This window comes from Taudactylus pleione, unplaced genomic scaffold (assembly GCF_031769625.1).
Source record: "Taudactylus pleione unplaced genomic scaffold, aTauple2 ptg000121l, whole genome shotgun sequence".
Classification (NCBI taxonomy): Eukaryota; Metazoa; Chordata; class Amphibia; order Anura; family Myobatrachidae; genus Taudactylus; species Taudactylus pleione.
This window is the reverse complement of record NW_028284523.1, coordinates 13,939,685-13,966,363: the sequence shown is the minus strand read 5'-3', so window position 1 is coordinate 13,966,363 and position 26,679 is coordinate 13,939,685. Positions and strand designations below refer to the sequence as shown.

General features: G+C 42.7%; 1 protein-coding gene across 2 annotated transcripts; it reads right to left on the bottom strand.

Moving 5' to 3' along the window:
• Positions 1-10,132: 10,132 nt before the first annotated feature.
• On the bottom strand, positions 10,133-25,002 carry LOC148524178 (protransforming growth factor alpha-like). Of its 2 annotated transcripts, XM_088472229.1 has the most exons (7): positions 24,923-24,997; positions 22,157-22,239; positions 19,087-19,134; positions 18,665-18,785; positions 15,475-15,624; positions 13,344-13,405; positions 10,133-10,489 (listed from the first exon to the last, which is right to left on the bottom strand). In XM_088472229.1, the coding sequence occupies exons 2-7, from the start codon at positions 22,185-22,187 to the stop codon at positions 10,482-10,484; spliced, it is 420 nt and encodes a 139-aa protein (XP_088328355.1). In that variant the 5' UTR covers positions 22,188-22,239; positions 24,923-24,997; the 3' UTR covers positions 10,133-10,481. The 2 variants fall into 2 exon arrangements, with proteins under 2 accessions (XP_088328355.1, XP_088328356.1); XM_088472230.1 differs by lacking the exon at positions 19,087-19,134 and having other exon boundaries at positions 24,923-25,002.
• Between the last annotated feature and the right edge of the window lie 1,677 nt (positions 25,003-26,679).

Here is a 26,679-nt window from a genome sequence, read left to right as displayed (position 1 = left end):
ACCACATAATGCCTTTTCACTGCTCTTCACAGCATATACTGCCCCCCCTCACAGCACATAATGTTCCCCTCGACTGCCAACCTCACAGCACATCCACCCCTCCCTTAGCAAACTTGTCTGCTTGCCTTGGTTCTCATTTCCTGGTCATTGTACAGCTTCCTTCTGGTGGCTGTTCTAAACCGGCTTTGATCTTGTTGGAGGCAGATGACTGGCTCGTAGACTGTGGAGAGGAGTACAGGGAGTTGGATGGGCCCATAATGGAATAATGCACACCAATCTTGCTATAGCATAGGACGATGGATGAGAGGATAGTGGTAATATTGCTAATTTGAGAGTATAGTAAAAACATCACTTTCAGAAGAAAAATAGCATGGAAACCCTGATATCAGTTGACCTAGTGTAATCAACTGATGAGAGTTGTATCCTAAAAGTAAATGGATATCTGAAGGTTAAGAATAGATAGTCTGCATTAGTGCTAATGTGGTACCCCTGGTGTTATGGTGGGCACTGATAAGTTAGGTCTAAATGGTACCTTACAGTAGAGAAAATAAGGAACACCATACAAATGACAATCCGTAACTAACACTACAAATATGACAATAGTTTGTAATACAGTAATAGAAAAGCAATAGGCAATACTGTATTTCTCTTTAATAGTTAAATACATTTTTGACTAAAACTAGTTTTTCAGTTGCTTCAATACACTATATTCTAAACACAATATAATTCTTAAAAAAACACATTCTGAATTAACAAAACAGATTATTTCTTAGAAAACTAGCAAAATCCCAGACCTGTGGCACCTCACCCCGCTCTCCAGTTCTGCTCCTCTGCTGCTCAACTGTGCATGAAATATAATAGCAACATCTCACATAAAGTCTCAACAACACTGAGGTTCACATAAGCAATAATGAGTATAGGAGAAAACCCCCCATATAGTCTTTAACACAGAAAAGTTAATATGGTATAGAACCCCGAGTCCAGTATGAGGCTAACACCTCAGTATGGTATAGAGGAGCTTCACCTGGGTGGAACCCTGTAGTGATGGAGATCCGGAGCAGAGTGAGCCCTGTGATGCGGTAAAAGACGGAGCAGGGTTGAGCCCTGTGATGCGGTGAAAGACGGAGCAGGGTTGAGCCCTGTGATGCGGTGAAAGACGGAGCAGGGTTGAGCCCTGTGATGCGGTGAGGTTCCGGAACAGGGTTGAGCCCTGCGGTGTAACTAGAATCCAGAGCGGGGTTCAGCCCCGCGATGCAATGAAGGTTGAAGCAGGGTTGAGCCCTGTGAAACGGTGTGGTTCCAGAACAGGGTTGAGCCCTGCTGTACTTCCCCGCACTAAGTGTCTGACAAATTTGGAGCAGCCAGCATAACCAATACTCTATCTTCCAATAATCCAGTCAGATGTGATCTGAAGAACTGAGTTTATTATTCGATAGAGTAACTTGCGTAGAAATGATAAGTAATGTGATAAGTGATGATATGACAAGTGATGTGATAACAAGTGATATGGTAAAACTGTAAACAAACAATGAAAAGCAATTACTATATGTACATGGGAATGCAAGGCAAACATATACATAACATGGTATATGCAAACAACATGAAACATACAGTATGCAAAGTACAGCTGCAATGTCACATAGTACAGCGAACATGCATAACATAACTGGCTAGCAGATCTATGGCACAGTTGAAGCTTAGAACGCACCATTGGATGCTGTACCAGGTTGAGCATATGTAATGATGACTTTCTGGGACCATGTGAAAAGGAAAATGGCTGCTTACAGCTCCTTTAGCCCAGAAGGCATTGCTAGACTGCTATGGAATGCTAAGAAGGTCAAAATGGATCAGATTTAAACTGCTGGTTTCCTGACCACTAGGTGGGGCTGCTAATGTGAATTAGTGCAACATAACAAACCCTATGCTGAAGGCATGACACTTGCGGTGTGACTAGAATCCGGAACCGGGTTGAGCCCTGCGATGCGGTGATGATAACTAACGGTGCAGTTGACAACTGTAATGAAGATGGATTTGGTGTCCACAGGAGTGAGAGGAAACAGGCAAAGTAAATAGTGCAGCAAAAGGTGAAACCACAGCAGTGGAACAAAAAGCAATACTTAGGCAATGGCTATGCTGAGCTTTGTAGTGCGGCTGGTAACTGGCATCAGAAGGTTAACTAGAATATGAGTGGAGATATAGCAAAGTCCACAGCAGGGATCTGGCAGGAGTCCAAGAAAGACCTGAAAGTAACGTTGCACAGACACTGAGACACAGTTAGTAACAGGCATTAACCTAGAGGTCTTTGATCCATAGGAAGTTCAGAACATGTGACCCAAATGGAATCAGGTTTGAAATAATGAGCAATCTAGGAATCCCACAACCTGACAACACCTTGGAAACAGATGATCACTTTAACTCTCTATTCCCTGTATGTGAAGAACACCAGCAAGCAGGATAGCTCCTCCAACGACCACAAAGGAACTTTGGAAAAAGTTATCTATCTTTATGTACTGAAATAGTCGCAGTCCTGAGACACATGTACAGACTTACAAACATATACACTAGGACTAATTTTTTTTAATCAACATCCAAACAATTTTCAATCCATTAACCGGGGCACCAAGAGGGCAGGTAAATATTACTGAGCCCAGTCTTCTATAAGGGACTGAGTGAGCACAGGAGAGGTGTAACTACATCTGCCCCCCTTCCCATGATGCCACAACCATGCTTCATGACAGCACACACCATGGGAATGTACAGTCAGGTGCATAAATATTGGGACATTGACAGAATTTTCATATTTTAGCCTCTATTCACCACCACAATGGCTTTGAAATGAAACAAACAAGATTAAATCTGAAAGTCTGCAGTTAAAGCACATCTTGTTTGTTTCATTTCAAAGCCATTATGGTAGTGAATATAGGAGAAAATATGAAAATTCTGTCAATGTCACAATATTTATGCACCTGACTGTACATTGCCAACAGAGCATGGCTATGCTTCTAGTGCCAAGACTGGCCCAATGTCTCAGCAGCCCTGCTTTAGTATAGTGAAGTTTGTAGAGATTCAAGAAAATGATATAACTGGATGGCAACATGATAGTGATGGCAAGCCAGGAGATGAAATGTGAAAATATTTTAATGAAACAGTAGTGATGCTTAAAATAAATCTTGCAAGCAGATGTAGTAGGTAAGCAATGTATCAGATTATTTTAAAGACCGTTTTCCATACGTGTGTATCCTATCAAAATGTCCTGAGTTTCCTGATTTTAGGGAGTACCCACAGACTCTGGGATAGCATGTTACCATCCTGAATCTGGCCCATTACCTATTTAAATGGACAGAGGAAAGGTGTGATGACATGTTTCCCAGCAAATTCCATCATCCTGGCCCCACCCGCCCAGCATGATGCCTCAGGGGACTGGGCTATAATTTGCTCTGCCCACACAGTGTCCACTTGCATATCCCCTCTGGGGAGAAAAAGAAAATGAGTCAGCTTAAGGATCTCCCTGTCACGGATGGTGTTTGAGAGTTACCTGACTCAGGTGTTTAACTGCATTCAGCAGAGACCGGCTTGACTGGCACCATGGATGACATACTGTAAATAGCTGTATTTGCATATGAATTGTATGGCAGTGAGAACTGCCTTTGATGATAAATGACAGGAACAGGAAACTTGTAACGGAGTGGAACCAGTAGTATACTTGGAGGAAACGGACTGGGATCGGCAGGAAGCTTACTGAGCTGGATGGGGTACCAGTAGGTAAGCTTGCAGAATTGGACTGGGAACCAGTAGGATTTCCAGATACACTAGGTATAGCTATCAGCAGGATTACTGAATGAACTGGTCTAGGAACCATCAGGATTTCTGGATGTGCCGGGTATTGCTGCCAGCAGGAGCCTGGGATACACTTGTTCACAGGGAGACAGAAGTAGCACAATCTGTACACCATGGGAAGTAACTAGATACTCAGGCCCAGAATGCCATCAGAGGAGAATGTCTATACCCTGGGTCTGGCAGGAATTGGTGGATACGATCAGATGGTCTGGCAGTAGCACTCTGAGTGGTGGAGAGCACAACATGCAGAGGGAGCAGTCATATCTAGCAGTGTCCACAGACAGAAAAGAGCCCAGTTGAATAATCACAGTGGAAAGGAGAGCATAGTCCAATGTATACACAGAAGTGTTGCAGCCAGCATGATTAGAGCAGATCTCCCAGGTGAATTACACATACAGATCCATGGGACAGTTGGCAGGGGTAAGTCTCAAGGCAAAAAGGTGAAAAGGTGAAAATGTAGCCAGGGTCGTGACACTCCCTTATCTACATAAACAAGCGAGAAATCGAGTCTGTCTTTTATGCATGCCCAGAGTTTTGGACCTAGCTCTACCAAATTTGGCATGGTGGTGTAGTTTGACCAGTATTCAGTTTTTGCCTAGGTTTGAACTTTGTCAGGGCCCCACACTGTCACACAATCCCTAAAAATGGGGACACTTAAATTACACAGGTCCCAGGGCTGGCTCCAGTGGAAATTGGCAGTCTGACAAAAACCTGTATGAAAGCTACAAAAGTATCCATTTAACCTCACAGTCTGAGCAAATGTCAAACTTTATGCACATTCATATTAAATCCAGCATTAGTCCTTTTTGTGACCATATATATTAGTCAGCCCTCTGTCTTTGGATGTAAGAGTAACTAGAACGTTGTGGGCCATATAGCAAGATTTTAAAAGGCCCCCCAGAGGTAAAAAAAACACACATTAATTTGCCCCCACACAGAGCCTATTCATGTTATGCCACACAGTAGTATAGCTTATCCACATTATGCCATGCAGTAGTAGTTACCCTTATACATTATGTCACACAGTAATTCCCTTATACCACACCGTAATGCCCTTTACAGATTATGCCACATAGTATTAGTGGCCAATATAACATTATTCCACACAATAGTAGTGCCCCTTACACATTACATATTAAGCCCACACCAGCAACACACCTCCCCGTGTCCCTCCAGCAGTCTCTCACCTCCCCCGTTGTGCCATCAGCAGCCAGCAGGTGTTGATTTGGTGCCAGGCTGCCAGCTAATTACAATTGGCGTACCAGGCAGGCAGCGGCCACCATTGCTGGTGCAATTAGACTCTGGCACCGATCTTCGAGCTCCTCCTGGCTCACCACTGCTGTTCGGCTGTTGGTGAGTGAGCTCCAATTGCATTACGACTGACTGTGCTATCTTCTTTCCATGTCTGCCTGCCGGTGTACCGGCACCAAACCAACACCACTGACACCAGGGTCCCCTTGATGACCCTCACTGGACAGGCCCACCTTGTGTGCATGACTGGGTGGCCACAGAAACAGCTCAGGCACCATAGCAGCTGCACTCCTTGCGCCCATGGTAGTTACACCACTGTTTATATGCACGTTAGCAAACAGTGGGGTCCTTTTCAGGGTCAATGGAATGGGGTTATAGGTGAGGACATTGTAAACGAATGAAGGCTGCAGGTGTACTTCAGGGTCCAGTCTTCAACCCAGGCACTGCCAGCTATCCCAGTTAGTAGTAAATAAAATATTTTCATCACCCACACAATGTTAACACAGAAATAGCTCAGATCCAACAAATAAAAATATGACAAACAACCACTCCATAGAGAGTGCAAAGAAAAGGATTGGCCCCAAAAAAATAGCATTGTGTTGCCGAGCCACTTTTTATAACATTTACCAATCAATTAGTTTGCTTAAAGCAGAGTTGTAATCAGAACTTTTTAGCCCCATGTATAGCTTATAACAGGTCAGGGAGTGAGCAGCACATTTCAGATGGTAGTCAAATTTTTTATGCAGATCATCTTTACAAAGTTTTTCTATGCTTGAAGTGTAAATTTACAGGTGGTGATATGGAAACTGTAATTGCATGGAATTGGACTATTGGGAAATGTGGCATAAATGTTGCAAAATGTACAATAATATAAAAAAAATTATACACACACACACACACCTTTCTAATAAATATATATATATATATATATATATATACACACACACCTTTCTAATAAATATATATATATATATATATATACCCGGTGTTTAGGGGTCTTTCTGCTCGTTTGGGCTAAGCTTTTGAACCACTGGAAGGATTTTGATGGGATTTACACTATTCTTTTCACGGATTGGTTGAGGAAGATTTAGGTGTTTGAACCATTCATCTGTGACAAAAGGGAGCCGAGCAGTGACAATTTTACTGAAGCAAGTTACAGAAAAAAAAGCTTTTGTACCTGGTGAGTGACTGATTGCTGCTGCAGAGACGAGGGCTGCACTTTGGTTGGCTGAGACAGTGAGAGCCATTCAGAGCTGGCAGTGTGCTCAGTTGCTTTACAGCAACCCAGAGAGGGGATGGAGTCAGAGACTGATCAGGGTCATGTCTGAGGCAGACAGAGTGGGAGAGCCTCCAATGAACCCATGAAAATGCCCTGATGCAGACACAGTAGCCAGGGGAGGCATAGCTATCAAGAATGAAAGACAAAAAATCATTGCAATACCAATGAATGATTTCCAGGCGATGTTGGCAAACATTGGACTGCCACCATCAAAAGGTAAAAACACTACCATCATAACAAAACATTGAGGGTTAGTAACCATCCCTACGCTGAACCTGCAGATGGACTCTGGCCATCAATCCTCCACCATGAAGTGCTCCCTCTCGAGTGTGATGTTCCCATTCAGCCACATCCCCTCAGAGAATAGCATGAACCTCCCATGGAAGTCAGTGATTTTCTCGAACAGGGGCACCATGGCAAGCAAGCACAACAGGAAGCCCAGAAAATACAGGATACAAGGTGCAGAGAGGACATTGCTCATTGCTATGTTAGTCAGCCAGGGAGGGGTGTGCATGGAGGCTTTGAAAATGTGCACAGGTACCCCAGCCCTGAGGATATGCTGCTGATAATCCTTACAGTAGCTGCAATACAAATCTCTCATCCATGATTCTCTTTCCCTTCCCAGCACATACAGGTTGCCAGATCACAGCCAGCTGCAGGGCAGCAGCAGGGGGAGGGTGTGGGACACTGCTGAGATGAATGGGTAAGGAGTTAGAAGCAGGGGATTGTGGTGTGATGCAGGGGGGGGGCTGTAGTAAGGAGGAATGAGAAGCAAGGGCATGTGGTGAGATGCATAGGGTTCTGGTGAAATATACAGTAGGATGCTGTAGTGAAATGCAGGGGGCAGTAGTGAGAAACAAGAGGCTGTTGTGAGATGCAGGGGGCTGTGGAGAGAAGAAATTAGCGACCAGCCCCAGCTTTGCACAGGAGCAGTCTATATAATAATGCTGAATGGCATGTCCTAAAATGGATAGGAGTAACAGCTCTCAGTCACAAAAGAGGTGACATTCCAGCAAAGCACAGGAACGCAGAAAGGGGGGTGGGAGTTGGTAGTGATTACCAGAGTTCTCTTGTTCAGAAGGAGGCATAGCCACACCACTTCAATTTGGCCAGGTCCCCCAGTACCCAGCCCTCATTCAACTCTCAATGGCCCTGCCAGGAAAGGAAAGTATTAAAGGGGGATGGAGCAGAGTATGGACAGGACTGGGGCAGATAGGCGACCCAACATATGCCAGGTCCATTTTACTAGTTCATAAATAAAGGGAGCATTCAGCTCAGTTACAAAGCTCAAATTACAAAGATCATCAATAAATTCCAAGTTCAAGGAACAGGCATTCCAGGTGTCATGGTGAACATTGACCATATTATCCTAACATAGCAAATATTTAATTAGCAGATGATTGTACTAATATTTCAAGTCACCACAGCACTTTTAGTTAATTACTATGGGGAAAAAGTGTTCAATATTTATCAAACATCTGACAGCCTGGCATGGTGAATACTTTGTAGTTGCATTGCAATTCAGTGGTGATTGTCAATGGACCTATATTTGCAAAACATTTGATTCTTCAGCCAGTTACTTCACGAGTTTAAATATTTCTGCAAAAAAATAAATTAAGTGTACTGGTAGATAAACTTGCCATAGCAAGAACAAACAAGGAATGTTCTTTATGTGAAATTCAAACCATGACATTTGTTCTGCAACATTAAATTGAAAAGTTTTCTATTTCGATTAACATCTCAATTGGACATTCATCACAACCCTGACAAACCTGCATATGTTTCTTTGTAAGGAAAGACCAGAGCACAGTACTTGTATAATGATTTACTACATCCCACAAGCAAAGTATGCACCTGACAGACCGAACCGGTTTAGTCCAACTAGTATAACAATTATGAAAGATCAATTTTGCATAACAGATCAGAAATTTCAATGAAGGAAAAGAAAAGCAGACACTTAAACATTTCGCCGGGATGCCGAACGCATACCGAATAGAATGGCTATAAGCAATTTGAGTCTGGAAACAGTTTTTATTCTGGTTTATGTTATTGGGTCTATTTACAGCTAAGTCACCCATAGTTTTATTATTTTAAACACCACTCTTTAGCTTAACTTAAATAAATAAGACAGCCAACTGTATAGAATTGGAAAAAGGTCACAGCCAAATTTAATTAGATTAAGTTAGAATTGAATTAATTAGTCCTGGTGGGGAAAAAGCAGTGCTACCTCAGTCTACAGCTCGTAATAATGGTTTGCTTTACCAAAAATGGGGTGGAGTTTTCCACCCCGTGCACAAGCCATCCTGGGTAGTACCACCTCCCCTTAACTAGCACAGTGCTGGTCCCTCCCTAGGATGAAGACCTGGTTCTCCCCTAAAGTAGTAACCAACTTGCGTCTCTCAAAGGGGGAATGCTAGCCAAGCTCTGCTGCGCTAAATTGAGCCTCCAAGGAGCACTGATTTTCGCCTGCTGCACCTCACCTTCTGGAAAAAACAAACAAAAAACAATATATTCCAACGAAAACATATTGGTACAAACCAATGTCACAACACAAATAAATATTGGTACAAACTAATTTCTCAATATGCCGGTTGGGTGGGATCACAAACTGGAAAGAAGAAGTTGACTCCTCCTCCAGCCCTAATATACTAGTGCTAAACACCACTTCGATGGGGCAGCTAATAGGCTAACAGACTGTCAACAGACCTCTACCAATTATAAACTAACAAAAAACAGCTTTAACTAGTACTGTTCCAAATAAAAAAAACAGTGTGCTTCTATCTTCTCAAGCTTATGCAAGCATTCGAATATTTATATCAGGGTCCACAGTGTTTGTATGATAAACATCTTCAGGCACTAACACCCAATTTGTTATTGATCCATAAAGTCCTTTAGGATTTGCATTTTATTTTAGTTATGCAGACTTTGTAGCAAAAATCTGCACATTTTTTTTTTTTTTTTTTAAATATACAGTGCTACAGGTTTGAACTTTCCTTCCAACTGGTGTTGAGAACCAACATGTCACCCGATAGGACACAGTCATGAATTTTGCTTGCGACAAGATATGTTGAACTGTGACATTAGTCTTGGCTTGACTGGATGCACTTTCAATTGTGATGCAGCACATTGTGTACGTAAATAACCAAATGCAAACCACTTTGATCCCAATGCCTAATCAGTGATCCGAGGTGTGTGGAGAAATATTTATATATCAAAAGCACACACTTATGCTCAAACCCATACTTTCCATGTCTTTGTGCAGATTATGCTCCGCAATTGGCCTATGTTCTTTACCCCCTCAAATCCAAATCTTTTGGGGGCACACATAGTACACAATGCACCCATTAAGTAAAAGGACAATTTGTTTTCATATCTATACCATACATCCAGCCACCAATGGTCAATTGTTGCCCTGAAATTGCCTATATCACATGGGTGGGTAACAAACTAGTATTGAGAGGATTCCTAAAGCCCCTGCCACAAAAGGGAGTTTAAAAATAAAGTCTGGCTGGCTTGTTGTATTACCCAACACTCAGGCATCCGTATCAGTTATTGGAGAACAAGATATATTCTCGTCCAAACAATTGTCCATTTTCATATATACAGGTACCTAAATTCCTCAGTGTGGTATTTGAAAAAGACTGATGCTTAACCCCCCCCTCCCATTCCTCTACCCCACATACCCCATTTAATATATGAAGTGTTATAAAAAATATTTCACTTTTATTTAAAGGTTGTTTTAAACAAAAACACATTGCTGCCATGTACCTGTAAAAAATTTTTAATAAATTAAAATCACTTAAATATTGAAACAAATCACATGACAATCTTATTGGCACTTAATGACAATTCCTGTTGTAAACACGTAGCAATACAATGCAATTTAAGCAACTTACAGTCTCTTTATTGTCCTGTTCTTAAAGAATAGTTTTATTTTTTCTATATATAGTTTAACATTAATTTCCAGATTAATATCCTAGCACTCTGCTTACTTTAAAAGAAAAAACCCTAAAAAAGTTAAACATATAAATTAAAAGGCATGCTTCCTCATTGCTTGAGGTTCTCTTTTTGGTTTCTTTTATTTTGTGTGCTCCAGAATCTTGTCTCTTCCATTCTAAACATCTATATACAAAGAAAAAAATTTTTCAAAATAAGTAATAACGCACAACTAGAGAAGCATACGACAGATCTATTCGTTACAACAATTACACAATGTATGTCCAGAGATCACTGATCCTGTAGAGAACCAATAGATCATTCTCCAATCAGACTAACAGGCCCATGTCATGCAGCAAGTTACTATCCAAGGGGATCCCATTATACAATTTAGCTCCCTATGGATCAGCCCATGCGTTGACAGCTCAAGCTCATTAAAGACAAAAATGCTTGATAGCTGCATCCACATACAGTATTACACATACTTGTGGGAATATTTAGAAGCCCTAGCCATGCAGCAAGACCATTGACCAGATAAGTCTTTTCCATTAACTTCACTGCATGCATTGACAAATGCAATAATCTTCCAGGGGGATTATCCAGCCAACAGAAAGATCCAGGTCAAATGTTATTTGTACCTATGATCATGAGGTTTGCATGTCTGGTTATCCGACTGCTTCCTCCTTATTGCAGTACAGTGGCATAAGTTCATCCCAGACGCAAGTTATAATTTGGTGCCCCCCCGTTACAGCCGCTGACACTGTAATGTAGCAATTTGCATGCAGACAGGCCACAGATAGAAGAAGGCAGCAGCTGATGGTCTGACATTGAACTCTCTACTAGTGTATGGTGGCTTCTCAGGTAACGGGAAGGGGTACCATGTATTGGGTGACCGTGACTGTACACTACGGGTACATAGCAGGGTTGCCTACCTTTAATATTCTCTTCCCGGGAGAAGCCCGGGAAGAGAAGCAGCAGGGGGTTGACGGGGGCGGGGCTTGATTATTTGCATCATTAATCCCCGCCCCCTCGCAGTAAAATTGACGCGATTAGGCACAATTTTCATAGGGGGCGGGGCCAAATGCTGTGATTCATGCAGAATCATGGCTTAAGCCCCGCCCCCCTTCACGGAGACCCGCGATTGCCGCGGGTATTCTCCTAATTCTGCCCACTTCACTAGGAAGTGGGCAGAATGCGGGAGAAATGCCTACCCTTCCGGGGGTTACTCGAAAAATCGTGAGCCTCCCGTGAAAACCGGGAGGGTAGGCATGTATGGTACATAGTTACAGCCCTAAGTGGGATGAATATGTTGTGGACAATGGAGGAGGTGCCTCTTCAGAGCTGGAGCTTGGCGGCAGGCGCCTCCATTGCCTCCCATAGTTCTGCCCCTGTTGCAGTATATACTCTAAATAAGCTTGGCTTTTATAGAACATTGGGTCCGAGTGTACAGGTTAAACATCAGTAATCTTATTTCATTAAAATCAGAATGCAATAGATATTGTCTGCATGTATACGACTATTCAGGGTTGCCCATTTAACTCTCAGCTGTAGACAATTTTTACCAGATTAAGTTAAAATATGTATCACGATCTTCATACACCTAGCCTCAAGCTATTCAGCGCGAAATATCTGGCAAGTGAGCTGCACGAAGTGTCAAGCACCCTTTCTTTAAATTTGTGTCTTATTCACATGGTAGGTGCAGCGAACCACCACTCAATCTGTATCACAGACACCAGGCTGCGACTTTAACTGCACAGGAATTAGTTTTATACACATACAAAGTTGCAGATTACGCACAACAGAACTTAGTGTGAAAAAAAGCCACAGCCGTTAAATCATAGCACTTCAAATACATATTCAGATTCAGTCGCACAAAGATACCAATGTCTCATAACAAATTAATCAGCGCAGTCTCGTTAAATAGTGCGGTCTGAGTGTAACTAAAGCAGGGTACACATTGAACAATGTGTACCCAGCCGACCTGTCAGGCGAGGAGACCTGGCAGGGGTCCCAGCATCGACAAGCGCATACACACTTGCCGTTGTCGGGAGAGACATTGTGACGGTGGGGGCCATGATGCATCTGGCAGCATGGCCCTTTCCGACAAGGCCGATGCAAGATTTCAGGGCGCCCTAGGCAAAGGTTCACAATGCCGCCCGTTATCCCCCAAACCCTCCGCCCAGCTCACATACACAGCGCTTTAATATTCACAGGACCCGAATTAAAGGGATGATTCCCCCTGCAGTGCCCCCAGTAGTAAGCCCCCCCCCCCGCACACACAAAAATAAAAAATTAAATACTTACCTTAAACCCCGCTCCAGTGCCTGCTGCAGTCTGTCCCCGGCGCCCGCTCCTCAGAAGCATGGGAGTGAGTGACATCATGATGTCACTCTCAGTGCACTGCGGGACCCGGAGCTCAGGAGTGAGCTCCGTCCTCCGGCTGCCGCTGGGGGAGAGAAGGAGCCAGGCGCCCGCTTGTAACACAATCTCAGCGGGCACCCGGCAAATGGAGGGTGCGATCGCTGGGCCAGCGGGTCCCATAGCAACCGCACCCCCTGCACCCTCCATAGTTAGGCAGACTCAGAAGTGCCCTCTAGTGGCCGGCGCCCCTAGGTAGCTGTCTAAGTTTGCTTAGTAGTAGCGCCAGCCCTGCTTGCCGACGATGTCACCCATCTGACCTGCATGCAGGTCTGACGGGTGAGGTCGCTGACAATGCGCAGGAGCGACATAAGACATATTTGAGCAAATAAGACGATCAGCGCAAAAAGTCGCACAGGACCTGTCGTGCAAAGAAAGGTTGCAGCAATAGTATATGAGGACACATTTGTAGTCTGAGGATCTGGAATGATATAATTTGATAAGCTTGATTAATTGTTCTGAGTGAACCAAAATGTTATTGTGTGGTCATCTCAGTGGTTTATAACATGGATAAAGGCCAACAACACTGCTTGAAGGTGCCTGGTAGAAAAACTACATGCAAGTAAATCCAATTTACATATAGCCCATAAAAAAATTAAAATAAAGGCACCACACAACTCACCATTGGCCTCCATATTATTCAGAAGATTAAGCCGGCTCCGTTCTCTCTTTATCCTGCAAAAACTAAGCAGCATCACCAGATTTAAGAGTGTCTTTATGTGCATCAGTCTCAAGAAATACATTTAAATTGCCAAGTTCCTGTATCTAACAAGTCTATCATTTTGGTATATCCTAAGATTTTATAACAAAACTAGGCAAGCAGACTATAGATAAATTGAGCTCTATGCAGGTTGGGTACGAGATCCAGTTGGTCAATACAGACAGCGGCCTCCCGACAGTCAGAATCCAGATGCCTGCAGATAAGTACCCTAACCCTACCACTAACCCCAACGCACCTTTCCAGCAGCCGAACCCTCCTCTCCTGAAGCTAAACCCTAACCCTCCCCTCCCACAGCTAAACCACAACCCATCCAACCCCCCGCAGCCTAACCCTAATCCTCCCCCTAGTGCCTAACCAGAATACTTGCCGTCAGGATGTCAGCAGTCGGGATTCCGGCGTAAGGGATCTGACCGACAGCATCCCAGCCACTGGGATGCAGTCTACATCCAGTCTATGCTGTCCATGTTGACAAGAATGATAGATGCAAGACTGAAATATATTACTGAAGCCATACTCCATTTGGAACCTAATATAAGACCACTTACTAGGTACTAATGTATACTATTCAGATAAAATATAGTTTGTGCAAGAACAGTCTCAATTGCCACCTCAGGCAGAAAAGCTACTAACAAGATGCACCTCAGAAAAGCCATTATACCACAGAAAATTAACCTGTGCCTAGCAGGATATTGCTGAAAACTGCACTTTAAAAGGCATAATCTAGAAAAGAACATACACTCGTTTACTGAGCAAATTTTGCATGTTTTCAAAACTGAATATGCTCTTGAAACAAGTATACCCAAGAATAGGCAGTGCAGTTGTCAGCAGTGGTGGCACCTGCCTGGGCTGTAGTCTAGAACAGGCCTGGTCTCCAGTCCTAAGTGTAAAACTTTAACAGGGGAAGAAAATTAACGAAAATACAAATGCGCAAAAATTCCGGTATCTGACTACATTGGCTGCAACCCCTAGATGCCACGCAAAGCTGGAACAGACGCAGAAGTGGCTTTCCACTAAAAGCACTTTATGCTACAACAGTTCAGAATGGAAGTCTCAGGGGTAGAAAACACTGGCAGTCCAGAGTGTGATTAACAAAGTGCTTCTAAAGGGAAGCCAGCTCAAGGACTGGGGGCTTACTAGTGGTGATTTTACTTTGGCGGATTAACGTGGCATTTTCATTGAAGGTGTGTTAATGCAAATGCTGTTATGTAGAGTATAGGCTGGTGCAAGTGCACACTGATAAGTTGCAAACCAAGGGTACTCATAAAGGGCAGGCAACTCTGCATAAGGGCAAATATTCACAAGTTTTACAATTTGCATTTAACTCTGCTTCAGTCCCCATAAAAAAGCATTTAGTATCAATGGAGTCACAAGGGGGGTGCGGGAGGTGCACCCCTTTTTGGCAGTGCGCGGCTAAACCACCCGGACAATACCCTTCCCCGCACCAGGTTACACCACGGGAAGGGACACCACTGTTTAGCATACACACTATTGGAGGTCTCCTTATGGATCTAAATGTTAAGTTTGACATATCTGTCCTAACGTAAGATATCAAAGCAGTGGCTAGGACATGCTGTAGTGGTAGTTCAGATTTACTGAGGGAGATGTACTAAGCTCTGGAGAATTCTAAATTGGGAAGTGATAAACTACCAACCATTCAGCTCCTAACTCATGTTACAGGCTGTGTTTGAAAAATGACAGTTAGGAGCTGATTGGTTGGTAGTTTATCACTCCAATAGATCACTTTTCAGACCTTTGTACATCTACCCCAGTGTGAGAGGTTATGGCGAGGGTGTAACTATTTATAGCATGCCAGACAAATACAATAGGACACCGCAGCATAGAATGCTATGTGCCTGTAAGGGCCTGCGCTGTCTACCAGCATGGTGAAAGGAGGAGTGTCATAGCTGGCTACACATCATAGACTACATTCAGGTGGTGAAATGATGCAAACTGTAAATTACAGTAACTTTCTGTAACAGTCAGGAAAGCAGTTAAGACATTCTTATAGAGATACGAGCCATTTGATACTCACTATACACCGAGGCATGTGCTACCTATAAAAGTTAGTACAACCAAAAAGGTCCCTGTCAGCGACACGGCTACAAAGGATCGAGGATCACCAGCCATCACCTGCAATAAGTCCACATACTGGCATCGACTGCCAATATAGCCTTTGGAACATCTAGGGAAGGAGAATTTAAAGTGAATTAACATTTTCAAGTTTAAAGCTTTAACACAAACTTAAATCTACAGACAAACATAACAAGCCTCATTTTAGGGATAGGCCCACACTGTTAATTCACAGGACTTGTGTGTTCATCTGCTGGTTTGAACAATCATTGGAGATTTCTGCACTTATCCTGTTTGTAAGATTCTAACTATGACTATTTATAAAAAAACATGAAGCAGCTCACAATAAATAGGACTATATCGCACCACATCAAAATATATATATATATATATATATATATATATATATATATATATATATATATATATATATATATATATATATATATATATATATAGTTATTTTTTATTTTAGTAGCCATTCGTGTATACTTACCTCTCCGGCGTCTTCGGGTGTTGCCCAGCCCCTCCGCGACCCCTTTACGCAGTGAGAAGACAGACATATCGAGTGCCCGACATACCTGCTTCTCACTCCGCATGCCCCTGCATCCCAGAGCAGCAGGTCAGGTCAGACCTGCTGCAAAGGATGCTGGGAAAAGGGGGCGGAGCCAGCACCAGGTGACAAAGAGCAGGAACGTATGCAGCTTCCCTGCTCTGTTCGGCGCATTGTACAGATTATGCCATCCTCAGATGGCGAATCTGTCCCGCAGGAAAGAAATGGAAAGTTGAGCTTTCAATTGCTTTATGTATCGCTCTAACCATACAGAAATATGGTGATGCAAATCATCCATGTAGCAGGGATGCCCCTGAAGAACCTTCTCCACAGAGACTTGCTCCATGAATTGCACAAAGCAGAGAAGAGCCCTGATTTCAGCTAAACAGGGCTCTTCTCTGCTTCATGAATAGACTCCTTAATCATGAAATCAACAGTTTTTTTAAAATTAGACATAGTAATGATGATGGTACATGCTTTAAAATTATTTTAATATTACATCTTCTACATCAAGGGTATTCAACATGCAGCCCTTTAGCTGCCATAGAACTACACATCCCAGCATTCAATATAATAGCAAAACTGTGGCAAGGCATACTGGTATGTCTAGTTCCACTGCAGCTGGAGGGCCACATGTTAAATACCCCTGTTCTACATACACCATCCTCCTGAACAAAAGAATTATGTAATTCCCAACAGTCCTGCTTTTCTGGGTTTGTCCCGCTGTGCCATCCGGGTCCTGCGGTAAAAGGAGGGGGGGCAGGGGGGAACAGTCTCACCGCTGCTCTGCTTAGTATCTGCACACAGTGCGGTGAGATTCTGGGGTAGCCCAGCATCTCTGGGAGTGCTGTGCACACCCACAGAGTGCTGTGTGCAACTACACCTCTCACAAGGCCACGCACCATTTTTGGGCGCCCGCGTTCAGGGGTGTATCTAGGGGTCTGCGTGCCCCTGGCAAAATAAGGGACTGGTGCCCCCCACCCCTCCTACGACAGTGAAGCAACTGTGGGCTGGACGGAGCTGGCTACAGCAGCAGCCCACACTGGAGGGGGGGGTCTGGGACAGTGCTGCAGCATACACTGCTGTGGAGTGGAGGGGGCTGGCTACAACAGCAGCCCACATTGCAGGGGTGGGAGAGGGGGGGTTGGAGGTGGCTGCTGCAACAGTGAAGCAGCTCACACTGCTGTGTGGTGGACGGGGCTGGCTACAGCAGCAGCGCACACTGCAGGGGGGGTTGGGAAAGTGCAGCAGCATACACTGCTGTGGATGGGGCTGGCTACAGCGGCAGCCCACACTGCAGGGGTGGGGAAGGGGGTTGGAGGTGGCTGCTGCGACAGTTAAGCAGCTCACACTGCTGTGGGGTGGACGGGGTTTCCACAGCAGCAGTGCTGAAGCTGCACAGTGGCAGTGCACATATCATAGGGCAGAGCTTGATAGAGGTGAGGAGCAGGATTGGAAATAAAGCCGCTCTGCGTTTTGACTGGTCTGGTCTTACCTAATCCAGGCACGGCTGTTATTAAACAGGCAGCGATCGCCCCCTCCAGTTCTCTCCTTTCCCTCGTCGTCGTGTTAGATCAGCAGCATAGACTTGACAGGCGGTACTGGCCACAGGTGGCAGTACCAGCCACGGGTGGCACTGCCGGTGCCCCCCCTCGGTTGGGCGCCCCTGGCAAGTGCCATCCTGGCCAATAGGAAGATACGCCCCTGCCCGCATTGTCCCTAATTCGATCCGGAGAATATTGAGAGGTACGGAATTACCTCAACTGTTCATTCACTGGACATTTTGTAATAAAATTACTCAACTTTCATGGTAAGGTATTATTAGCGGTTAGTAACTCATATGAACTCAACCTGGGGTCCTTCTTTCCTTTAATGGTGGGTACACTATACAGATATATCTGCAGATGATGGTCATTCATACACACTGAACAGCCATCATCTGTGTATTGCCACGGGTCCTGGCTGCCGATGTGCAGGTCGGGGGCGGTCCCGCCCCCTCCCAGCTCTGCAGACCGCCCGTACACACCTACCAATGGACAGATATGTCTGCAGACATATCTGTCCATGGGCTTTGCAGCACAGACAATGCGATGTCGTTTACGTTCACAGACATATCGCAGGTAGACACTGGCCAATGGGCAGCAGATATATTGGACAATCAATTGATTGTCCATTATATCTGTCAGTGTGTACCCATCTTTAGATGCCAATTACTGATCGTAGCTATGCATTAGCAGCAAGGAACAAAGACTTATCCTTGATGGCAAACAGACTGAAAGCAATAAAAACAGAATAGAAAGGCTCTGTAAACTTATATAGAAAGATATTGAGCCTCCCAATCTTTCATTCCCAACAATGCTAGCTCTTTGCTCTGGCTACAATCAGTTAATGGTGGTAACTTCAGTGGAAACACGAAATGTCACATGCTTGCTTCCAGGTTTTACAAAATCAGAAAATACTGTCAATGTCACAGCAATTATTTTATATCTAATATGTCAAGTGTTCGTAATAAGTTGTACTATGTAAAGGATACAGATTTAACATTCTGGAAAAACAAAAATGGTTAATAAAAGAACATACCAAAGTACGCCACACTTACATGCAAGAAGCCTCCCATTCTGATACTAGGAATCTGCATGTGCCATGGTAACAGAAGTTGGTGTATGAATCTGGACATTTGGCAAATAATATTTGGGGTGATGCCTTCACAAATAGAGAGGCTGTAAAAAAAATTGAAAACAAGAACATTGCATATTTTTAGCACACACATAGGAGCAGGTCTATACTGTAGAATCAGTTTGCATGGGTAGACAGCTTTGTAATGTAGCAGTGGAGTTAATTAAAACAGAACATTTGAAGGACCTATAATTTGCAGGTGGGCTTTACACCTACATATAGGCAAGATTTAAGATCAGTGTTTAAGACAAACAATTCTTTTGTATTGAAAGATAAAACAGCCAGTATCACCTCACCAACACTTATGTGAAATTATATATGTTTTAACTCAATTAGGTTACTTACAGTTCCTTGTTCCAGTACTGGAGTTTTGAGCCAAACTGGCTGATAAACCTTATTTGAAGAAGGAAACACCACTTCAGTGGTTATTGTTTCAAGTCTACTATAAGAGGATTTAAAAACCTAGAGGGTGTGGACATAGCTAGTGTTCTAGGTAATGCCAAGCAAATGCTAAATATTCTGACAAGCAGGCGATCATATTTGGTCTGTTACACACGAACAACAGTACAGCACAGAAGAAAATGTTTCTATGCCCAGGCAGCAACAGCAAACAGATACTACAACACGCACCATGTGGGACTGGGGCTGAAAGGCCTACCAGGATAATGAAGTGCCAGGGGCCTGCTTAAGAGGTGTGTCCATTACACAAAGGACACTGCATAAATGTAATCTCATAAGTAGCCTAGGGATATCAATGGTTAACCTACCTATGGCGGACTACAAATGGTGCCATAGTATAGCCAAACACAGGGGGAGGGGGGGTTCCAGTTGCCCAAAAACCCCCCTCCAGAACAGTAGATCAAATAAACACCACAATAGCTATATTGTATAATACAATTTTACTAGAGCTGAGACAACATCCAGTACAAGTAACTTTGTGGAACTGAGCACTCCTTTAGTGCACCAGACCACATTCTTGTTAAGTGCTAACTATGACCCCTCCATAGGCTGGCCACACACTAAAATTAAGCATACGGAAACCCGACTATTAATCCTGCGATTGCCCCTGCATCAGTAATATTGTCGTTATGAAACCATTGACTGAACCATCAATGACCATCCCTGCTGGGGAGCACCGCAGACTGCAGGCCAATCAGGTGAGGGGTGCAGCTTAGTGATGCAGGGGGGAGAGGGTCTTTAGCAAAGCCCCCTGTAACAGGGAAGAAATAAAAAGGACATCTACAAACCAAGAAAAGCATACAGTCCTAACCACAGTTTAAGTTTTGTTAGTCGAGATGGTGAAAAGATAACCAACATGACACTTATAAGACTGGGGTGTTTGTATCATTATATAAATAATTTCTAAATACAAATAGACATTCCTAGTATTATACAGACATACACCTGGAAGTACATTACACTTAAGAGGTAAGTAATGATGCTGCACCACTTAAGGGAGCGAGGGGTCCCTCTTCATACAGCTTCACTGAGCAGGTGCCACTGAAGCAGTTTAGGGTTTGTGCCACAAGAGATACAGGGAACAGTTGCCCATGCAACAACCCCCTCCTTTCCCCTCCTCCTCATAGTAAGAAGAATGTTTTTGAGGCAATCAGGCCCACCTAGACTCTTCCCAGGGCCAATACCATGCTGAACACAAAGCTTTCTGATCTCCCCAAAGCTTCTAACTCAGAGGTTCCCAAACGCAGTTCTCAAGGCACCCCAACAGCTCAGGTTTTAGAGATATCCATGGTTGAGCAGCATAGGTCGTTAAATCAAATTGACTGAGGTACTAATTAAGTCACCTGTGGTCAAGCATGGATATCATTAAAACCTGGACTGTTAAGGTGCATTAGGCTTGTCGACTTTCTGGCTGCCCCTTCCGGGAGGGAGCAGCCAGATCGGTATGACAGCGGGGCGTGGCCATTGTGAGGAGGTGGGGCCGCCCAGAAGATGTGTAATTGTGGGCGGAGCAGGCAGGGCCATGCAATCGCATCATTTTGGCCCCGTCCCTACCATACAGCAGATATTACAGGCATTGTGAAGCAGGGGGCGGAGCCAAAATGACGAGAATCAGTGGGAATCGTGTCACTGCCCGCCCGCTGCGGGGGTTTCTAAGGTAATTGCGGGGGGGATAGGAGGGGTGGGTGGCAGCCAGGAGGATTGCCTGTCTTCCCGGGAGGTCAGGAGCGGCACCCAATTTTCGGGAGGTTCCCGACCAAATCGGGAGGGTAGGCAAGTATGGGGTGCATTAAACAAGTTTTGGAACCTCTGTTCTAACCCCAAAAGCCTGCTTTACTGTTACCTTATCCTAGGTTTATTTTTTTATTGGTCATAACAGCGACTAAAATAGGATATATTTAAAACAAAGAGAAAAAAAATAAAAGAAAGGCTTGGTCCCTTGGCCTACTAGCCTGCCTCAAACAGCCAAAATCGTCAAATAGAGTAGTTATTGAAACATTACGATTTTACTTAGTTCATCAGAACCTTTTACCGTTCTACAGATGTGCATATAAATTCAGTGTTCCGTCTTTCTTACAGGCCCATATTAACATTAATTCCTTAAACAGAAATCCAGTGGCAGATTCTACTGTGGAATTAGGAGCAGGGCCCACAGCAGAGAAGGAACATAATGGGAGATTTACTAAAGTGCAGTTTCAGCAAACTGTATGGCTTTTGAGAGTTTAATGTGCAGTTTGTAAACCGTGCAAGACTAGAGGCTAAACCACACAAACCACATTATTTCAAACCACCAGATCAGAAACTGCCATATTGATTTTTACACGGGGAAAGAACACAAATGGTGCAAGGTATTAAGCAGCAGTTTGTAAAGCCACCAGGAAAAGAAAAATACATGTGCTTCTGTCAGACAAGACTTCTCAAAACACATGCTGTTTGTGAATACCTATACAGATAAACCCTCCTGTTACTGGGGATCTGTTTTATCGGAGGTCATTATGATTATTATTTCTCAACGTTTGGAGACTCCAATTCATTCAAGGACTGCACACGCAGCCCTCCAACAGGGTTTCACATTACCTTTACTTTGAACACGGCCGAAAAGTACTTTAACACTCCATAATTGATCCAAAAAATATCTTGCACAGGTGTCAAGAATGCACTACATGCCACAGACACTTACTTGCCGCAAAGTGCACCCACTCGCCCTCAGACTAAATTAATCTAATAATTCAATAAAATAATAATGTCAAAATACTGCTAGTCTGAAGCTTGCAGATTAAGAAGGTGAGCACATGTAGAATACACACCCTATTTCTGCTACTGGATGTAGTGTGTGACCTTTCTAAGGAAGCAGAGAGTAAGGGGTAAATGTACTACTCAGAGGTTCTGGTCACATGATTTAAAAGGGCAATACTAGCAAATGCCAAACATTCACAGTAAACCATACACACCTTACCTGCAATAACAAAAATTAGCCCTCCAAACATGGTTGATAGGTTTCCCTATGAAGAACTCTAAAAGTGCATGCAAGAAGTGGACCTACATTGAAAACAGAAAAAGAATTAGGTGTAATTGTGGTAGGTTAGTAAAAGGGTCAATATTTGCTGGGTAAAACACCAAAACATTCTCATAAGTGGTCCTTAGATATACATTATATATGGATTTTGTTTGTGATCAAAAAGATCTCAACACCACCAAATATAAGAATCTGTTTCAAATTTATTAAGTCATAGTTCTCCCTCTTTAATTAAAATCAAATTCTGCTGCTGAACAATTTGATCTTTGAAGACTGCAATCCCAGTCATGTCACTGTTGCAGAATGTGTAACACCTTAAATACCACCATTGCAGCCTAGAGAATAGGAAAAGATGGTAAGAATTGCATCTAACGAAGTAAATAAGAACAGGACTAGACATGGGACGGTCTCTAAAATTTAGACAGTTGCCATCTATGGGGCAATCCAATTAGATGAGAGTTTGCTTGTGCGAGCAGTTTTCAGGGCAAACTAGCACTGCGAATTACATTTGCAATCCAATTCCAAACTCATTGTGCACCTCCCTGAGGGTGCGAGGTGTTAGGGAAAAGCTTTATTTTAAAGGTGCAGAACCCCTTAAGCTGGCCACACATCTAAAGATTATCTGTCCAACTAGTTGATTGGTTGGTATGAAAATCTGGTAAGGTATGAAAGCAAATGACAATCAGCAATTTGCTCCCAAATGCTGGAAAATGGACAAAAACTGTTTAAACATTGTTTAGATCAAGCATTTAACAAACTTGTCTGATGACCATTTTCATCTGTTTTCTGGCATTTAGGAGCAAATTGCTGATCATAAATTACTCCCATCAGTTACCAAATTTTCATTCCAACCAACTAGTTGGCTGGTTTGACAGAATCTTTAGATGTGTGGCCAGCTTTAGACAGCCCCACTATGGACCATTTAGAAGTTTTCAATTAGCTTAATTGGCCCAATAAAAAACAAGGCCTCAAATTACCCCCAAATCTGTTTTGTTTGTTAAGGCACCCCAAATTGAATTACAGTATTTTTTTAATGGAAAAAACATGGCTTTAAGTTTTATTTTTTTAAATAAAAAAAAAAAAGTGGCATCAAATTATTCCAAAGTCACCCTTTCCTACTCTTTGCATTTTCCAGTTAGTTCGTCAGAGGTTAAACGGAAAAAAGTTAGCTTTTTATTATTTTTGGAATAAAATAAAATAAAAACACACAGCCATTTGACACCATGTAAGAACCCCCAGCAGGGCCACCATCAGGGGGGTGAGGGGGGTGGTGAGGGGGGGAGGGAGGGGACTGCCAGGACTGGAGACCCTTTAGCATTGTGTGCCTTATGTGGTACTGCAGGGGAGGCAGATTTAAAGATTGGAATAGATTTTTACAAACAAAAAACTGTTCAGTATTAGTTCTCTACAAGTGAAAGAAGCCAGTACTTTTTCCTGCATGCATTCACACCCCTTGCATTGCAACATGGTTTGTCCATAAATACATTGCTCTAACTATAAAGATATTTTTAAAGGTGAAACCAGGTTTAATTACTTAAAGAAAAAAACAAAAAAAAAAAAAAAAACACTTGTTAGTTTATGGGTTTAGTGGTTCTGAAACTATAACCTTGGCTCAAGGCACCCTTAAGACCCCCATACATCAGCAATTGCTTGCAGCAATCTGCAATCAATTGAAAAAGGGAAAGATTTTTATATACAATCGATTGCAAATTGCAGAATTGCTGCAATTGCTGATGTATGGGGGCCTTAAAAGTTTAGGTTTCAGATTGCACACAGATTGTTAATTCAAACTGACCATGATACCAATTAAGTCACATGTGCTCATGCATGGATAGCCTTGAAACCTGGACATTAATCCCTCATTGTGTGTAAAGGCCCCCATACATCAGAGATTGATTGCAACAATCGTGCAATTTGCAATCGATTGTGTATAAAAATCTTCCCCTTTTTCAATCGATTGTGGCAATTCTGCAATCTGCAATCGATTGTGCATAAAAATCTTTCCCTTTTTCAATCAATAGCAGAATTGCCACAATCGATTGAAAAAGAGAAAGATTTTTATACACAATCGATTGCAAATTGCACGATTGCTGCAATCGATCTCTGATGTATGGGGGCCTTCAGGCACACATCTTTGAAAGTCTGACAAGTGTAGTACAGTTCTGGTGCAGAAAATACTTTCCCTTGTTACTGTGATGTTTATATCACCCAACACAATGAATGAAAATGTAAAAAAATCCAAAGAAAACCCATTGATCTTAATGGAATATATTATAGAGGTTGGCTTTACCTTGGATGCAGACAAACTTAATTTAGTGTGGAGGTCTGTCTGGGCAATACATACATGGAGGTCACATACAGTACACACAAACAGCATTACCAAGTTTTACATAGAAATAAACCTTAATTACATAATGGAACTTTAAAAAAAAAAAAAAAAAAAAAGTTCTCAGTAATGATCATGTGAAAGATTCAAATGGCTCTACTTAGAAAGTGACAAGTGGGGTGAGCAACACACACTTTAACTACTACAAAACTCCTTGTAATAAATGTGTCCTTGCAGAAAAATAAGTCAAAAATATACAAGTGTACATGCTATACATTAAACAGTTACATTTTGACTAAAAACAAACCCATAAACAGTACAAAAAAAGAAACCATAAAAAAAAAACATGCAACAAACACCACCCATTAATCCAAACTCACTGAGCAGCCTAGACACCACTATTAAGAGCAAAAATAATTTTAAGCAGTCTACTTATACTAAGATCTGAAGGAGTAAGTAACATCATCTGTTTACAATCACTTTTTCAAGCAATTAACCCAGTGTTTCCCAATTTCATTCCTCAAGGCATACTAATAGTCCAGGTTTAAAGGATATCCATACTTGTGCATAGGTTCCCAAATGCAGTCCTCAAGGCACCCCAACAGTTCAGGTTTTAGAGATGTCCATGGTTGAGAACTGGTGGTTAAATTAAATTGACTGAGGTAATAATTAAGTCACCTGTGGTCAAGCATGGATATCCTTAAAAGTTGAACTGTAAGGGTACCTTGTGGACCAAGTTTGGGAACCTCTACCATAGGTAGTTAAATAAAAAAAGAAAAAACTGAGGAACTAATTAAGTCACAGTTCTGTGCTAAAGTATGGCTTTCCTTAAAACTTGGGCTGTTAAGCTGGCCACACATCTAAAAGGTTAACTTTCCTACCAGCCAGCTAAAGTAGTTGGCTGGTTGAAACAAAAATCTGGTAATGTATCGGAGCAAACGATAATCATCTGTTTGCTCCCAAACGCCGGAAAACGATAGTTCAGAAAAGCTGGTTACATCAAGTGGATTAACTAGTTGGCTGGTTAGAAAGATAATCTTTTAGATGTGTGACCAGCTTTAGTGAGCTTTGAGGACTATGGGCCATATTCAATTTGAAGCAAAATGTTGGAATGATGACGTCATTTTCGCCTGTTTTAATTATCCCCATATTCAATTTCAAAGACTTTTCGCCGGTGCAAAAAGTCTTTGAAAAAAAACGAGGATAAGTTTTGGGGTTTAGGAGTGCAGGCTTAAAAAAAATAGCCTGCACCCCTGGGAAAAGCCCCTAAGAATGAACTGTGTAAAAAAAAAGTGTAAAAAAAAATAGGGACATCCCAAAATTTTTTATTTAATTTGGGGTTAAAAAAAAAAATATGGGTAACATGTTTCAGGGGGGTTCCCAAGTATGCAGCAGGTGTTTAAAAGAATGCGGGTTGTCGAAGCTGGATAATTGGCTGAGACAAGATCAGTTTAAAATTGGATCGCAGCGACGCCATCTTGCGACTGGCTGCAAGACACCATCTTGAAAATTAGATCGCAAGACGCCATTTTGCGAATGGCCGCCTAAGCGCCATTTTAGATAAACTCACACTTTAGTACATGTGGCGATATTACTATTAGCATCATGCGATTGCATCTGTGACCATCGCCATAAGTTACGGCAATTCATCAAAAGCCCATTTCATGACTTTATGTAGTTTGGGTGCTCTGGATAAAGTGTGTGTATTATTATAATTCCCCTAAAGTATATATTTCAGAAATGGCTGTAAAATATGTCAAAATTGGATTGCATTAGCTAAACAGAGCAAATGGCCACCTGACAACTAGCCTGTGAAGACAAGCTTAATGGACATAACGTCTGCTCTCACTCCAGGTGGCCCTGCTCAAATACAGCAAGAGGGTCGTTTGTAGAACCTTACATTAGCAGGCTTCCTACAATAAAATACCTTCAAAGCCAAAAGTGTTATCTGAGGTTTGTGTCTTGTAGCTGTGCTAATTTGCATCTACACAGGCCCTGGGAGAACAAAGACCAGTATTTTGGAGCCTGAAAAGGGTGGGGGCTGCTGGGGCATGAGAAAGTCATGGAACTATAATGCTCAGCATTACACACTGCTAGGTGTTCACTTCTAGGGATAGCTGAGAGCGAAGAAGTGCTC

Excerpts from the sequence above, each read along its gene's own strand:
- LOC148524178 (XM_088472229.1), bottom strand. The coding sequence starts at position 22,187 with ATGTTTGGAGGGCTAATTTTTGTTATTGCAG. Across the intron at positions 18,786-19,086 it reads CAGTACTGGAACAAGGAACT|CCTCTCTATTTGTGAAGGCA; the intron begins GTAAGTAACCTA and ends TTTTTTTTACAG. Across the intron at positions 13,406-15,474 it reads AGCACATGCCTCGGTGTATA|TTTTTGCAGGATAAAGAGAG; the intron begins GTGAGTATCAAA and ends GATGCTGCTTAG.